The following is an 18,210-nucleotide window of genomic DNA, read 5'->3' on the forward strand; positions in this document are numbered from 1 at the left end:
TTTTTTTTTTTAAATCATGAAACAACGTATTAACAACATCCCCAAATCACAGGAGTTGGAGAAAAATCATTTATTGTAAAATAAAAATCATACCAAGTCAGAGCTGGGAGCAGTGACAAAGAGCTAAAAGTCAACTTGTGAATAAGTGATCTTACCTGAAGGCTTTCTACGACAGGCACAGGGGTGACCGGGGCAAGGACAGGGCCCATGCCCTCGTAAAAGGTGTACTCGGCCTTATCCGTGCTGATGATTGTCCAGGAAGCGCCGTCATTTATCATCTCTTTATTTGGTTCTTTTGGGCATGGAGTGGCCTTATGAAGAAAGAACGTTTTGAAACAGAGTTTTATTGCAGTATAAGACACTGCAGTATAAGACAATTTTAACAAGGTAGCACTCGTACACTGGAGTTAACAGGGAAAGAGCTCAGTACAAATTTATGAACTTCCCAACACGGGGCTTTGCCAGTCCCTAAATAAACACAAACAGAATATTTAATATGGCAATCTCGCATTCAGCAGTTTTTTCATTATAAAATATTTCAGTGACATATTAAAAATAATACCTTTCATAATAAGCATTTGAGAGTAGGCCAATACCTGTATAATTTAATAAAAGATCAGCATTCGTGGTGTAAATAGCTATTTAAAACCCTTTACAGATCCCTAAGAAAGAGACGAGGAGCCCCTCAAGCTTAAAGAGCAGTTAGAAACTCACACACTTTCAGCTGGAGGGAACCGAGATGTGAACTGGCACTCCCCTACCCTTCCTTGAAACACCCAAAACAGTCCATCTTCTCTGGGCTGAGGAGAATGGCTGCACATGGCCATCTCTCTGAAACAGGTCTCCAGAGGTTTACAAATGAGTTTCACAAGAAAGTATAATTATCCTATTAAATCATCTGTCCATGTCATAGATGTCCTCCTGAAAGACTTCTGAGCGAAGGTAGTCAAAACTCAGCTTTTAAGACATCTCGTCATTACTATCTAGGAAGACTGCAATGTAAATCTGATGATTACGAACCGGCCCGCCAAACATGCGTGTATCTGTATACCATGTCTTCATGCAGTTTCAGGGGATTCACTGAACACCCAAAGCTACTTTTGGAAGATCTGAGAAACTTTCTGATTCCCAGAACTACATGGTAACTGTTTCTCCAAGAACATTTTTATAGTTTTGAGTTCTTCCCTGAGGTAGGGTGCCTGCCATGTCTCAGGATCATGCAGGTTAAGAACCTTTGGACTTGAGATAAATATCTGAAAACAGCTTCATGTATTTGGGAACAGTTAACGTACGAGAGTTTTCGGTGTCTGTATGCTGCTAACCAAACGATGGCACGTTTTTACCAATAATTTTAAAACGTACCTGAAACTGGATTATTCTTTCTTGAGAAAGGCACAAGTACATTCTTTCCGTATCCTTAAGGTAAAATGCACATTTATGGAGTTGTGACACGGGATCATCTGCATCCAGTAATGCGGTCTGCTTATCAACCTTCCTAATTATCTGTATTTCAGTAATTAGAAAAGGAAGTCATCACATATGGCAAACATTTACAAACAATAAGGCAAGGTGTAAGAAATACTTCCAGATTACAAGCATGGTAGAATGTGGAAGGTGTTACCTTCTTCTGAGAACACCTGAAAAACAGGGCGGGCAGATACTTGTTTTCCAGATCACTGCTTTTCAGACTTTGATGTGCATACAAATCATCTGGGGTTCTTGTTCTAATCCCACAGATCTCATGGGGGCCTAACAGTCTGCATTTCTAACAAACCGACAGCTGATGTTAATCCTGCTGGCCAACGTACTAATCAGAGGCTGGCAACTCCTAAGGTTGTATCTCCAGCCCTAACCTCTCTCCTCTGGCACTTGACTTGTATGTTTAACTATTGACTCAACAGTTCCATTTAAGATGTTTAGTAGGCTACCTCAATCTTCATCAAAACCCAGATTTTTGGGATGCCTGGGTGGCTCAGTCGATTAAGCATCTGCCTTCAGCTCAGGTCATGATCCCAGGGTCCTAGGATTGAGTCCCACATCAGGCTTCTTGCTCAGCAGGGAGCCCGCTTCTCCCTTTGCCTGCAGCTCCCCCTGCTTGTGCTCTCTCTCTTCTCTCTCTGACAAATAAATAAAATCTTTAAAAAAAAAAATAGAATATTTTTAAAAAGCCCAGATTTTTCAGTTCCTCCTCCAAGTGACCCTCCTCCAACTCACAGCTCAATAAACAGCACCACCACTCACTCAATCCAAACCTCTGGAGTCACCCTTGACTCCTTGTTTTCTCTTACACCCGACCATCCAATCTGTCGACAAATTCCATTAGGTCCCATTTCAAATAAATCTGTCACCTCTCATCACCTTACCACTACAATCCTGGTCTAAGATGCCACCATCAACTCTTGCCTGAATTATGACAGAAGCCCAACTGCTGTCTCTCTGCTCCCACTGCTACACCCCATGTTCTCCTCTTCACAGAGCAGCTGCAATTACCCTTCTAAACATAAACCAGCCATCACACCCTGTTTAAAACCCTCTGGTGTGCTCCTATTATATGTAGATAATATCTCAATTCCTGCCACTCGCTCCCTCCATCCCTCCCCTGGCTTGGGCTACCATGGCTTCTTTAACATTTGTCTCATATTCCCATCTTAAGTTCTTTTTGCACTCATGCTGTCTGTCTGAAATGTACTTCAGAGTTTGTGGTTCCCAACTTCATTCTGGTCTCTATTCAAATATCCCCACTGCAAAGATTTCTGACCCCTCAAAGCACCCCAAGTCCCTCTTTATCCTGTTTTAGCTTATTTTCTTCTCATTTGTTTTAACCTTTACTACGTTACTATGGGTATTTCTTTGGCAATTATAAGTTCTAACATAGTCTGGGAGATTGACTAAACTCAAGCAAAATATTTCAATTCAATGCTGAAGTTCAAGCTACATTTAATTTGAGGTTTGGGTTTTAGAGAAATAACTGATTTCTGAATGATGTCTGTCTAGAGCTTCCTCTAAGTCTACAACACTCACTCATGCTTCTCCATCACGTAGGAGTCATGATTGTCTAGAGTACTGTTATCTGTGTACTTCCCTGTTTCTCCACTAGCTAAGAATAAGCACAATGGGAACATGAGACATGTCTGGTTCAATTTTATTCCCCACAAGAGTTCTTTGGACATAGACACTGCTGAATGGCCTCTCACCAATAAGGAAACCAAAGATGTTCACTAGTATGTGTCATCAAAACTTGCTTTGGTCATTTCTAATTATTGAGAAAAGGAAAGAAATCTGATAACAAGTAGTGCAAACACTGTAACTTAAGGTATGTGTCTGGTGAATTCTACATTCATAAAACATCAGGGATTACTCTAATTGGTGTTCTCTCCTTTTGCTGGCTTTGTAGCCTGTTGGTACAATACTTACCATATTTCTGAGATAAACTGCATACAGCCCAACACCATGTCCCTCCAACTTGACCTTGAATCAGGGCTACTCATAAATCCCCTCCATCTTAACTAAATTGTACTCTGTTTCAGAAAAGGAGGGGGTACATGAAGGAGGGAGTCTATAAGGGGCTTTTGCTTTCATTTTACTAAGAAATGCAGTTTTTATAGTTGCAAAATCATCCTAGTGAACAAAAAGGCCTAAACACCATGCCTCTCTCTCAGAGTATGGAATAACAATTTAATTTTCAATAAATCTATCTTCTTGTGGGAGAGTAAACTAATAAAAACTATGTTTCTATTTTTCAAGAAGAATTTCTATGCTTCCGAAAACTTGGTCCTGTGGCGGGATATAGCAGGTACCACAAAAAAATGATCACAGATATCTGTATTAGTTAAGGAAAGAAATCATAACGCAATTATTTAGTGCCCTCTATTGAACATGTTCAGATATACAACCAAAAAGGAAAACTCCACCAAAATTCATTAGAGATAGTATAACAGAAAGTCATTTACGAATGCATTCATAAAAACTGGCTAACTGCCTTAAATCGTTTTTACAATAAAGTGGCATATAACTGTGAATGACAAATAGCAGTGACTATTGATACATGTTCTTAAATTAAAAAGCATGAAATTGAAGTGTATTTTTACATTTGAATGCTATGTCTTTTATATTCACTACACATATGACTAAAGCAAAAGCAGAGTCGTACCAATCTTGGGAGTGCCATGCCAGTGACGGAACACACAAGTTTGACTGTTTGTCCGTAGTGGATGTAGCCATCGCGAACTGTGAATTCTTCTCCTTCTGATTCATCATCATCCACTATAGTGGAATGAAAAAAAGAGATCGAATTATTATCTTGTGGAATTCATTAATCTACTTAGGAAAAAAACAAAACTTAATATAGCTGTATGTCTTATTATCAAAGAATTTAACAATTTCACACTAAAAACATCAAATACACATTTTTGTACTCACAGAGATGAATGTAAAATGCTCCCCACTGCTGAGAACTGGCATGGAAATTACCTCCTTCTACATGCAAGTATCTGGTACTAACTGTCTGGGATCGAAGTCGATTAAACAGAGCCACCTTTGTTCCTGAGGCAATGCATACTGCAAAGAAAAAATAGTTTCTATTTATGTGATTGGGGGGAAGGGACCTGTACTTGGCAAATTACGATTATTCTTTATTATAACAATAATTAACAGATTCTGCTAACACACTGATACCCTTAAAAAAAAAAAAAGTCAAGGTAACTCTCATTAATAATGTCACACTAAAGATATATGTCCATAAAAATTTTTAAATGAGAGCTACACGGTATGTTTCATGCAATGCTGTTCAGTGAAGGGAAATTATTTTTTAAATAATAAATATCGAACAGCAGAAAACTGATTAAATAAATTATAATATCATTTACCTATTTAAATACTATGTATCTAAATGCACCAATTAAGAAAATATCTCCCTAGGGGCACCCGGGTGGCTCAATCGTTAAGTGTCTGCCTTCAGCCCAGGGCGTGATCCCAGGGTCTGGGATCAAGCCCCACATCGGGCTCCCTGCTCCACTGGGAGCCTGCTTCTTCCTCTCCCACTCCCCCTGCTTGTGTTCCCTCTCTGTCAAATGAATAAATGAAATCTTAAAAAAAAAAAAAGAAAGAAAGAAAAGAAAAGATCTCCCTAGAAGACCACTGAATGGAAAAGCAGACTATAAAACCCTCTGTATACTGTGGTTCCATTAGTAGATGAAACTGTGGTTCCATTAGGTGTACACACACACACACACACACACACACACACAAACACACAAAACTTAATGTGACTGCCCGTGTGTCTCCATGTGCTCACAACCAATCCTATGGAATGTATTCAGAGAGAGGAGTCTAGCAGAATGTTTACCAAAGTTGATATCAACTGCCTTTGTGATTTTAGAGATTTTGATTTTTTCTAAATTCCCTGAAGTATAGTGGTGCATGAAATTTCTTGGAAAAAAAACCAAAACAAAACATGTCTATGTGAGCAGGAAAATATTCTGAAAGTGAAATATGTTCTTTGCCAACAAGAAACTTATGATCAACAGAAAAACAAAGTTAGAGGTTAAGTAAAATCCTGTAATTTGAATTAGAAATAGTCTGAATACATGACATTAGCAAGAATACTATCACTATGAAGTAAGCTTTGTCCTCTAGCAACAACAACAAAAAACCCCAAAGAACAACAAATTTAAATCTGACCAAGCTTCTAAATTAAACCTCAGCAACTTTACAGACAGGTTCCTCTGAGTCCTGTTTCCAAGGAGGCCTCTTCCTTGGGCCCAGTAATTGGCCTGCGTACCCCAGTTATTCCCAAGAACCCCGCTAAGTCATCCTCTCCCCCTTGAAATCTGATCAAGTTCCCCATCTCCCACCCTGCATATCTCATCACCTAGGCCAGCCTTTAGCAAAAAGCCTCTCAAGCTAGCTCCTCTAGAACCCCCTACCCTTCATGTTTCCTCTTAGTAATTTTCTACCCACTGACCATTCCCTCACTCTGCTCCTTAATTATAAATCCTCACTTGTCCTTGATGTATTTGGAATTGAGTTCAGTTCTACACTGAGGCCTCTTCTCCCTGTGATAGTACTGAACAAAATCCATCTTTACACCTTTAACTAGTGTCTGGGCTCTAGTGTGTTTCTCTTTGACACTACGAATTTACAAAATACGTTAAACTACACCAAGGAAGTGAAATGAACAAAATCCAGTATGTGGAAATCTCTGCGGGCCAATGACTCAGTCTCCTGAATAAACACATTACAAGGGGGGGGGGGAGGGAGGGAGAGAGGGAAAGAGAGAGATAAAGAGGGAATCCAAGATTAAAAGTACTCAAGGACGGGTCAACACAATATGTATTATAATACCTGGTGGAGATTCAAAATTTGAATTGTGATTCAAACAAAATACTTAAAAAATGACATTTTAGATGATTTTATATTTGATCAACTGACTAGATATTTGATGAGATGAAGAAATTATTTCTTTATTTTAAAGATTTTATTTTTTTTTTTTAAAGATTTTTTATTTATTTATTTGACAGAGATAGACAGCCAGCGAGAGAGGGAACACAAGCAGGGGGAGTGGGAGAGGAAGAAGCAGGCTCCCAGCGGAGGAGCCCGATGTGGGACTCGATCCCGGAATGCCGGGATCACGCCCTGAGCCAAAGGCAGGCGCTTAACAACTGCGCTACCCAGGCGTCCCAAAGATTTTATTTATTTATTTCACAAAGAGAGAGAAAGACAGCACAAGCAGGTGGAGGGCAGGCAGAGGGAAAGGGGGAGAAGCAGACTCCCTGCTGAGAAGAGAGCCTGCTGTGGGGCTCAATCCCAGAACCCTGGGATCATGACCTGAGCCAAAGACAGACACTTAACTGACTGAGCCACCCAGGCACCCCAAGATGAAGAAATTATTTCTTTTTATAGTTGTTTTATAATATACTTGTTTTTATGTGATCATGGTATTATAATTATATTAAAAAAAACAAGAATCTCTCTCTTTCAGAGACACATATTTGCAGATGATAGGTCTTGGATTTGCATAAAATTAAAATGAGGCAGAGGAAAGCGGGGTGGGAGATGGGTATAGATGAAATAAAACTGGCCTGCAGTTAAGATCATTGTTGAAGTCAGACGAACACAAGAGGTTTCATGTAATTATGCAACTGTCTATATGTTTGAAAATTTCTATAATATAAAGCAAATGATTATAGTAATAATGACTGAGAGAACTAAAACCATCCAATACATAAAAACCCAGTAAGTTCATAATAAAACAAAATGAAACAAAACAAAAGCAATCAAACTAAACAAAACACCTAAAACCACACTCGGCATTTCCAAAGAATACTACTGTTATTCTGCAAATTAGTAAACAAGCATTTATCCTGCCTTTCCTCTGCAGACTATTTTTGAAACAAACTGCTAACAAATTAAGTTAAGAGTAGAAGAATCAGAAAAAGCCCTTCATAAAATACTGGATTTAAGCAGCCATCATCAATGGTTAAGGTTGCTGAGGAACCCTGTGACGGATGGATGAAGCTAACAACAGCTCAACTTACTATAAACAATCTTAACAGGACAAAAGCGGGATGATCAGATATCATACGATTTCTGATTTGAAGGAAACGGACATATAGAGGACCAGCTAATTCTAAAGTAGGTCTTTAAGTCTAACCACCAGTTTATGGAAAATATGAGCAACAGAGGACATGTAACAAGCCAGATTCAGAATATGGAAATTCCAAAGGAAAAATGACCCAGGTTCTTCAACAAATGGGATGGAAGAAATAAAAGGTTGGAGGGGGAGAGAATACACTATCACAGATTAAAATGTATGGACCTTATTTGGATCCAAGTTTGAACAGGCCAACTGCTAAGAAAAAAACCCACAAAAACACAACTGTAATAAATCTGCACATGGACTGGTTTTTAGATGGCATCAAAGAAGTACGGCCAACTTTTTTAGGCTCACTGATGTTTCAAAAGAAAGCTGTTAAGAATCACTACTGCAGGGGGCGCCTGGGTGGCACAGCGGTTAAGCGTCTGCCTTCGGCTCAGGGCGTGATCCTGGCGTTGTGGGATCGAGCCCCACAACAGGCTCCTCTGCTATGAGCCTGCTTCTTCCTCTCCCACTCCCCCTGCTTGTGTTCCCTCTCTCGCTGGCTGTCTCTATCTCTGTCAAATAAATAAAATCTTTAAAAAAAAAAAAAAAAAAGAATCACTGCTGCAGAAATGGTGGCTGACAGAACAGGATATCTGAGATTTCCGTTAAAATATTCCAGGTGTCAAGAGAAGGAAGAGGCCATGGAAATAATGAAAGAGAAGTGGCAAAAGCTGTTGAGGCCAGGTGCATGGTCACCTTATGTAAAAGGGAGAAAGTAGTGTAAGTCTGAAAGTTTTCATCATAAAGGGTTAAAATTTAAAAAAGAAAATGGGGTGTAGGGGTTGAAATGCATAATTTAATCAGACAGCATTTTTCTCTGGTAGTCTAAAAATCTGCTCCTAAGACAGGAGTCTTTGCCAGAGCAACCATGTTAAAAATTTTGTTTAGGTTTTCAGGATGGCCTTCCAAAGCCCGTTTGAGAATAGCGTCTCCCAGAAGCTGTTGACATTCTTGGTGGATCAATTCTCCATGGAATGAGAACAAGAACATTTAGCAAAACTAGCCCAACACACCCAATGCCACCATCAATCACTCCCTGACAGCAAAAGGAAAAAAACTCCCATTTTTCCATAGGTCTCTGGAGAGCAGTGAAGAACCCAATCTGGTTGGGAACCATTTCCCTAGACCAAGTCTTGTTCATTTCAATTAAAAAAAAAAAGCCCATGAAGTGGCAATAATAAACGAGTATGACAGTTTCAAATAAAGTGAGGGCCACAAAAACATTAGTAAAAAATGAACTTGCTATAAAACAGCAATTTTTAATTAAAAAAAAACAAAACACCTGAATCTGTCTTATTAATTTATGATGGGAATTGGTGGCAAAAAAGAAAACTGAAGCATACATACAGTCAGCATTTTTCAATGACTGCTTCTTTTTGGAAGGTTTGGAAATGACTTTTATCCGCTTGCTGAGGAACACACCGATGTCATCGCTGTTGCCGTAGAACATCTTTACAGACAACATGAAGTGCTTTCTCTTGTCTGAATCTGATATGTACAATGTTTTGGCTGTGCAATAGTTCTGTGAAAGAAAAGGAAAGTTTCAATAGCACCAAAACCTTGTTGATTATGTACTTACAGCTCAGTATGGCCATGGCTAAGCTTTCAATGAATGAATTCAATGAATAACTGATAAAACCAACTGTAACAATTACTGAAAGACAAAGTATAGTCATCTTTATCAAGTCTATAAAATACCAACATTGTGATGCATTTTACCCCAAGATTGTTTTAAAACACAATTTTTTCCTGTTTTATATAGCTCTATACCCACATCACAGAATTACCAATGGTACAGCAGTATTTAAAATAGAATTTTAGGGGCGCCTGGGTGGCACAGTCATTAAGCGTGTGCCTTTGACTCAGGGCGTGATCCCAGCATTCTGAGATCGAGCCCCACATCAGGCTCCTCCGCTATGAGCCTGCTTCTTCCTCTCCCACTCCCCCTGCTTGTGTTCCCTCTCTCGCTGGCTGTCTCTCTCTGTCAAATAAATAAATAAAATCTTTAAAAAAAAATAAATAAAAATAAAATAAAATAGAATTTTACAGTTAAAATAGTCCATGACTGTATTTCTGCAAACGAAACATATAAATAAGGCTATCAGAATTCAACAGAATTATGTAAGAGATTTTAGCAGTGGTCCTTTTGAAAATAGTGCGTACAGTGTTTTTCTTTACGTAGCTGAACACTAGAGCAACCGACTACAAGTCTGACGAAAACAATGTTAGACTAACTGTATAATTATACAATGTTTTGTGCCAGAAAGGGATATGAGCGTACTTTAAAGAATTCTTTATAAAAAAAATGGTTGACTTTGCCCAATGGGATAATTCATATTACATCATCCGAAGAACTGGCCTGAGGGGTGCTTGGGTGGCTCAGTCGGTGAAGCATGCAACTCCTGATCTCAGAGTCATGAGTTCAAGCCCCACACTGGGCCAGTGCTTACTCAAAATAAGAGCTGGATTGAAAGGTAACGGAGAAAATAATTGCAGCAAGTTATTATGCCAGTTTACCAGAAAATAAATTCTGATAACTGAAGAGATAGAATTACAGAGTTATAGCACTGGCAAAACAGCAAAAACATTCTCAATGCTACTATCTCAAATACATGTGACAATTCTAAAATGTTTCCTAGTCCCCTGATCCCTATGAATTAGGCAAGGAACTAAATTATTGATCTCTTTTTCCAGATTGGGTAAATGATGCTAAAACACAGCTTAAGTATTTAAAATATCTGAATTATATTTTTTAAAAGATCAATGCTCTACCTTGAAATTAGGCTAAACAAGTTTCTTTGACAACCTCTGTTGTGTGTTTCTTTTAAAAATCAGGAAAAATGCCACTTATTTACGAAATAGCTAATGTATTCTAGGTTTTAAATTTTTTAAATTGTAACCTTGGGCAATTTTAGTAGCAGAACAAAGATAATGCCGCAGTTTATTTCATTTCTCAATAGCAAAGTTATGTAAGAAAATGTAGTTGCCATGTGAATATTTTACACTCAAAAGTTTTCATAAATTCAGAAGTGTGGTAAAAGCTTTGAGAAGCTTTGTTCTGCAGAAGACAAAATTAAGATAAAGTTAATAATAGTAAAAAGGAAAATAAAAACAACAGTACTTCACACTCATGCAGCCCCTTCTACTCCACGATCTCCAAGTGCTCAGAGATGCTGTGGCGTCTGCATCATAAAAGACAAAGTCTAGGAAAATGGGTATCAACATACTAAAACAGACAGTTACAGGGAACAAAAGTGAAATGTGTATCTAAGTGAAGATAATTAAATTCTCATGGGAAAAAGACTTTCACACAAAGGGTTTCATTTTGTTTGGAAAAAGCAAATACATATATCCCTTTGAAAAAAAAGGAAAACATATCTCTATTTCTTTCCAAAAGTGAGTAGTCTGAATCCACGAAAAACTAATCGTACCTGGGATAACTTTACTAGAACCATTATTTTTTTTTAAAAAAACTGTAAGACCACTGACCACAAACTACTCAAATTCCATTTAAAAAAAAAAAAAAAGGAAAAAGTCACTACTCAGAAAAAGTATTATGGCTTTAAGAAAATAAAGTAAATGAAGTTTAAAGTTACATTCATCATACTAAAAGGCTAGATTAGCTAACAAAATTCTAGAATAGATAGAAAATGGCATAAAATAAACCTTTCTATAAATAATAAACAATTTAACTTAAGAACAACTCTCTGAAGACAAGATCTTCAGGCCATAGTAAAAACATCTGCCCTGAAACGAGAAATACCAGACGTAATATTGCAAAAGTACTGTAGAAATATCTGAATTATACAAATAGTGCTAGCAAGAGAGGTGTAGGGGATGTAATTTTTGAGAATAAGAAAAACACAAGTGGGCTAAGTAGGGATTAATTCATGCTGTATAGCTTACCTAGTTCCAACTGTGTAAGATATAAAATTGAGGAAATGAGTATTTAACAAATTTAAAACATCATTAAGTGAAATCTCAGATCCAAAATATTATCAACAGAGTCAAATGTCATGACCATATTAAGTGCTACATATATTAGAACTTTACTGTAATGAATATTAAGTACAAATAGCCAAATAGTGCAAAACAAATATCCCTTCTTTTTGAATAATGACTAACTGAACCAATGAGCAGACTATTGAAAGAAAAGAGTATTACCTTCAATGAATGGAGATGAAGTGAGACAGGCAAGCGCAAAGGGCCTCTCTCTGAAGCTCAGGGTCACACTGCTCAGGCCATCTTTGCCTATCTGGGCCCACACCTACCATGTTCTTACACCTTTAGGCTCCAAGCACATATGATGTTCCTTCCACCTGGAATGCCTTCTGCTGACTCTCAACAAGTCTTATTTTATATAAAGTAAGACTTCTCTAATAGCATTTTTCATTAAAACTAATATTAACAAGTAAATTTGGCTTATAGACATTATCCTAGCCCATTAGCAGATGCTTTAAATACTAGTTAACGCTCAAGCTTTCAGGTATTCTTTTCATCTTGTATGAATTTTTAGGGTTTGGGAAAAGAATATAATGGTATAAGTTGAAGAAAGACATACTAAGCCATGATGCTGGGAAAGGCAAGTGGGGATGCTGTTTGTTTGGTATTACTTCCCTTAAAATGCTAGAAGCTGGAATTGGTTAAAGCAGGCAATGAAATTCAGTTAACAAGTTATACACACTGGTACCTACAATCCCTGGCTTCTCACCACCTACCTAAGTAGTCATTCCATAGTACCAAGTGTCTAAATGTACAGCTTGGAGACCTATAACTGAGACTTTCTACAGAACAGGAAAATAGGTGAGACAAGCTAAGGCTTATCAGATCAGCCTACCACTTAAATATATCCTTTACTTAGGCTCAAAGGTCATAATTTAGAAATATTTCTTACTGCTCTATTTTCTTTTAAAATGAAACCACTTTTATTGTAATAAGTTTTACTGCAAACCTAATTAAAAAATACATAGTTGACAAGTCTTACTGATAAAAATTATAAAGATAGAAATGTCATAAAAATATTTGAAGAAGGCTGGTATTAAGGCTTCTTGGTGCACATTCTGCATATTATCTGTAAAATGACTAAAACTGCACTGGAGTGTACAAATCTCCTAGCTCATCACCTTCAGTGTTAACTGCCAGTCCCCATCCGTACTGCCAACTGCAACATAGCAAACACTAAGTTATTCACTGAAGATTTAAATAGCTTTTTATGTGCTATTTTAAGACATTCATGTGATCGTTGAGAACTAACCATTTTTCAAATTTTAATACCAAGGGAAAACAAAATAACAGTTAAATGCTAAGTCAATAAGAACTACTTTTGAATACTAAAGGTATAGACTGAAATGATTACTTTCTAATTTCATAAAATACAATAAGTAAAACTAATACATAAAATCCATTCCCTAACAAATTAAAGAAAATCCCTAAAAGTCTGAGTACAAAGCTAATTGTGGCTGTTCTTGTCTACTGCAGTTTTGCTGCGCACAGAAGCTAAAGTAAAGCATTTACGATCTTTATAACCCAGGTAAATACTTCTAAGAATTAATCACTTCGCTTCTCGTATAAGACTAAGAATAAAACAGAGTAAAATATTACTGAACTATGTATTTTCACTGTTTATTGAGTATCATGCCCCCCTGTCAGTCACATGACAGATTAGCCTCCTAAATTTATTACTGGCTTCCAATGGAAACCTGACTCACAGCCTGCTCAAACTGCCCCCAAGCTGAGGAAGCTTACTATATGCCACCTTTAGATGTCCACAGCTCATGACTATTTGAAAAGTTATCTCTGGTGGGTGGGGTTGTGTGTGTCTGTGTGGGTGTGGGTGTATGTGTGGGGGGGTTGTTCAGAATATCGCTACCAAAAGCCATAAAGGAAAAAGAAATCATCACCACAAAAGCAAATACAGAAACTACATGCTGGCACCATGGTGCCCTTTAGGAGACCCAACATGGTTCTAATTTACCTTTCCTTCCAAGTTCAGCTGCTGCATTTCTTGGTCACTATTTCCTATTCCAATAAATGCACATGGTTGAGACTCTTGTTCAGAACAACCATCCCGTTCCATTTGTTCTTTTTTTTTCTTCCATCCACTGCCCATAAGATACACGCAAGGAGGAGGGCAAAAAAACCTGAAACAATGGGGGAAACACACACACATATACACATCATAAAATACAAAAACAAACAATGCAATTAGATTCGAGAAAGCATTTCTTTTCTTTGAACATATGAATACAAAATTATACTGAAGTGCGTTAAGTAATCACCTAATGAAACATTTTGGCGAAGCCTTCTGTAATGCAAATAGCCATGTCCGGAGCACAGAAACCTAGGCTTCCACAAAGACTACATCTGTTCAGGGCAGGTTTGTCTATACTAGAATTATGCATTCAATTACAGCAGATACTTTTTAGAGCAGGGAGTATTCCTTTCATTTTCACAGAGCCCAGAATTCTGAACTACTGGAATTCAGTAAATCCAATAAAGTCTAAAAGGTTATAGAAGAAGAATCTGCAATTATTAATTAAAATCTACTTAAAATGACATTATTAATTGATGACATTGTTGTTATGGCTACTACACTTAATTTTATTTGGTAATTAACCTGGAAAAAAAGAATTAGAGCAATATCCAAAGTAGAAACTTTCAAAATATTAACAAAAGTAGAAGAATTACAAGCAAAATGGACAACTGGATTCCTGTGTTTTATGTATCTTACACCCTGAACACCTGGTGCAACTGGATGACTGAAACAACACCACACTGCACCCTTTCACCTTGCAGATTACCAACGGATTTGTTTTGCTAGCTGCCAAAAACCTGCCTTCAAAAAGTCTTCCCACCTAGAATAACTTCCTTATATGATTGACCCTTGAACACTGTAGGGGTTAGGGGTGCCAACACCATATGTAATCAAAAACTCCATGGCTAATTTCTGACTCCCCCAAAACTTTACTAATAGCCTACTGTTGGCCAGGAAGCCTTACCATTAACATAAACAGTCAACACATATTTTGTATATTATATGTATTATATACTGTAGTCCTACAATAAAGCTAGATAAAAGAAAATATTACTAAGAAAATCATAAGAAAAAAATCTGTAATACTATACTGTATCAACTGAAAAAAATCTGCACATAAGCAGAGCCTGCAGATTGAACCCATGTCATGCAAGAGTCAACTGCTATCTCCTCTCTAGTAATTAAGAAATGTCAGTTTCAAAGCCTAGCTCAAGCCCCATTATTTTACAGTTCCGACCACTGATCCAGTCTTTATGGAGGGCATAATTTGCTTTTGCTCAATTATACACACTGGCTTGTGCATACTTCAAAACATTTACACCATGTCTCATCAAGGGACCTGAAAACTCAAATACCTTCTCAAATAGTAGCTAAGTAAACTCAAATAGTAGCCAGGTAAGTAATTTAGTGGGTGAACCAGGTGTACAATAAATAAGTTGGAATATCATTTAATTACTCAAAGAAGTAGGTTTCCTCCTTTCTTTGTTGAAACACACAGCCCTCATGGTAATTCCCACTTTTTGTATAGTTATTGAGTAAAGGAAAATTCTTCTTAATTAAGCCCACTGTAAGTAAAAGAACTTAAATACAATGACAATCAGCCATTGGTGTGTGACTCTGATAACAAGACACAAGAGAAAACAGCAAGCCTGTGAGTACATACCCTCTCAATCACTTTGCTAAACTACCTGCATGTGGGCCTAGTGTTGGTCACATCCTCCAATTGTTCAACAGATGCTTGAAATCAAATTTTAGATGAAATTCCTAATTTTAAAATTTAGCAACTAATTTATGGTTTTTAAAACTCTGTAGGCCAACAGCATGCAAGCTTAAGAAAACAACAACAAAACATGTGTACACGTTTCTGCTTGTGTGTATGTAACACACTGACACCAGGCTGGATCTGGCGTAGCCCTTCCTAAAGGTAGTTAGTATCTACTTCTTGTTTGCTTCCCCCCTTAGCACCTACTACAGTACTGATTGAATTGAATCAAAATTATGTAACATCTACTTTTTGCTCCTTTGAAGACTACCTGAGGAGCAATTTATATTAATTTATAAGAAGTGAACTGGGTTTATGTAATAGTCATTAATTCACCAAATTATTACACCCCTAGTCTGTACCCCTAGTGTACCAGGCACTGGGAATATAGCAGAGTGGAAAAAAAAAAAGACAAAAAGCCCTGTCTTGATGGAATTCACACTCTAATAGGAGTGACAGACAATTAAAAAAAACCCATAAATGAGTAAAATGATTTATATATTCTGTTAGCTGGTGATAAATACTGAGGGAAAAAATAAAGCAGATAAGGGGTACTTAAAATGTAGAAGACCTAGGTGGCCAGGGAAAGCTTCCTTAAAAAGGTGACCCTGAGTCATACCCTAAGCCATGGGTAGCTGGGGTAGGAGCATTTCAGCTGAGGGAAGAGCAAGTGGAAAGGCTCTGAAGTAGGAAGGCCTAAAATGGACTGTGTCTAAACACAGCCCACTGTGGCTGGACTTGAGAATAGAAGATAAAGCCTAGATAATGGGAAAGAGACCAAGAAGGCCCTGGGGGTCAAGCTGAGTAAGGAGGGATGCCTCTGGAGTCCTCTCATATTTATCTAAACCAATAAAAAGGACGCAGAGCAGCTTTCATGCCTGCATACTCTCACTGTGGCCATGGACACAGAGGTCACAGCCGAGGTAGTGGGCTCAGCTCCAGGTCACTCCAAGTTTGGAGGGATGCCTGGATTAGCCAGGCTAGTTCTGGAGTTGGCTCAATTCAAGTCTACACCAGGGATCTTTCTGGCCTCAAACGTTGGGAGTCACCCAATGCTTACCATGGCACAGACTCAAATACCTAGCTGGCACACTATCGGGAGGTTGAGAAGGCATCAATTTTGGAAGCTTGTCTATTAGTATTTTCTATTCCACACTGATGTTAAGATTCCTTAGGAAACTGGTACACCAGCTATAAAATTCAAAGAGTGGTGCTTTAGTAGAGTGTACCACACATGGGAGTCCAATCTCAACAAGTTATCGTAAAAGGTACTTTTATTTCACATCGGAAAAAATATAAAGAGGGCTAAAACTGTACAAGACTGGGTACAGCTGGTTTTCTCAAGAGTACCGTGATAAAATGGCATAAACAAGGTATCAAATTAGGTTGGCAAGCAATTCTTTATCACTTAAAACTTGAGCAAGATTCTATATTGAAAGTACTTTCCAATCACGTAATAAATAAGAAAAATGAAGAAGACTTCACAAATGCCTCGGAACTATGTTTTTTTTTAATCAGCTCTACAACAATTCAAAAAAGCCATGATGTAAGAAAACAGCAAATCCAATACAATCTAAACATCGAGACTATTTCTAAATAATGTGCTGATGAAATCCTATTTTTAAACACCCGAATACTGCCACCCCCAAGGAAACAGCTAATGAGTCACGTTTGCATTTCCACAGACTTCAGTAGTAACACCATCAAATAGAAGATAAGCGTACATACAACAGAAGAACACAGACAAAAGAAACTAAAGGGGGTGAGGAAAAAAAGGCCACATAATTAACAGAAGAAAAATTAAAATACACCTTATAATGCTATGTGCAATTAATGATTCTTTGAATTTGGGCAGTTGATCAATATGTACCAAACACACAGTGAAAGGTTTGACCAACAAGTGGCCAGTTCGCAGAGTGTAAGAGCTGCTATAAAAGAATATGCTACGAAACAATGTGCCTAGATTTTCTAGTATTTCCTACGGCTCTAACTAGCAACTATGACAAACAATGCTTTCTTTCTGCCACTTGGTGGCAATATGCACACATGTACAATGTTATTCATTTCCCAGTTTAAACAATCAGTCTTTATTTTCAGAGAATGATTCAACAACTTTTTCCTCAAACCCTGAGACGAGGTCTGGAAAATACCTTACAGATTCAAAGAAGGCTTTTTATTCAGCCCAATATACAAAACAGGTTAGGTTACACAAAATCCAAACATCATTTACGTTATCTGACCTTTGCAGAGTCATTATCCTTCGATGATTATTCAATCCCAAAGTACCAAAATAGAAACTTTTTTTGCACACCACAGTTACCTCAATTAACACACATTCTCAGTACGACTTCAGGAGCATCACCTCGCTGTCTCCATGGCTTTACTGTTGCCTCAACAATCTCTCTACCACCTTCACTACTGCAAAGTTGAAAGAATACTAATATGTCAAATGTAGTTTCCCCGTCTTTAATGAAAATTTTCCTCCAGACAAAATAATCTTTTTAAAAGTCTATTTTTTTTAAACCTAGAGTAGCCTTCTTTAATGAAAAAGTAAAACTAATCACTAACATTAGTGGGATAACAGATGGCCAAAAAAATAAATATTCATTATGAGGCCCCAAAGTTAATACCAAGGACGATTTAAAACTTTAGGATAAATTTTCCTGACCTAATATTTCTAGCATCATTCTCTGGAGTTATTTTATATGCCAAGAAGACTTGGCCATGTCCCCAGGTTACCTTGTGCCTAATGCCTTAGCAGCTCTTCAGAAAGAC

General features: G+C 37.6%; 1 protein-coding gene across 4 annotated transcripts in view; it reads right to left on the reverse strand.

Annotated features, from left to right (window-relative positions):
- Positions 1–18,210, reverse strand: part of RBPJ (recombination signal binding protein for immunoglobulin kappa J region) — a 106,754-nt gene that overhangs the window by 6,425 nt on the left and 82,119 nt on the right. For all 4 annotated transcript variants that reach the window (XM_040625351.1, XM_040625352.1, XM_040625350.1 and 1 more), the window contains 6 exons: positions 13,614–13,779; positions 8,987–9,161; positions 4,420–4,557; positions 4,151–4,263; positions 1,363–1,503; positions 156–311 (listed from right to left, as the gene is read on the reverse strand). In XM_040625351.1, coding sequence (XP_040481285.1) covers positions 156–311; positions 1,363–1,503; positions 4,151–4,263; positions 4,420–4,557; positions 8,987–9,161; positions 13,614–13,779 — 889 coding nt within the window. The remainder of the gene's footprint in view (positions 1–155; positions 312–1,362; positions 1,504–4,150; positions 4,264–4,419; positions 4,558–8,986; positions 9,162–13,613; positions 13,780–18,210) is intronic.

Source organism: Ursus maritimus, unplaced genomic scaffold (genome assembly GCF_017311325.1).
Source record: "Ursus maritimus isolate PB19 unplaced genomic scaffold, ASM1731132v1 scaffold_8, whole genome shotgun sequence".
Taxonomy (NCBI): domain Eukaryota; kingdom Metazoa; phylum Chordata; class Mammalia; order Carnivora; family Ursidae; genus Ursus; species Ursus maritimus.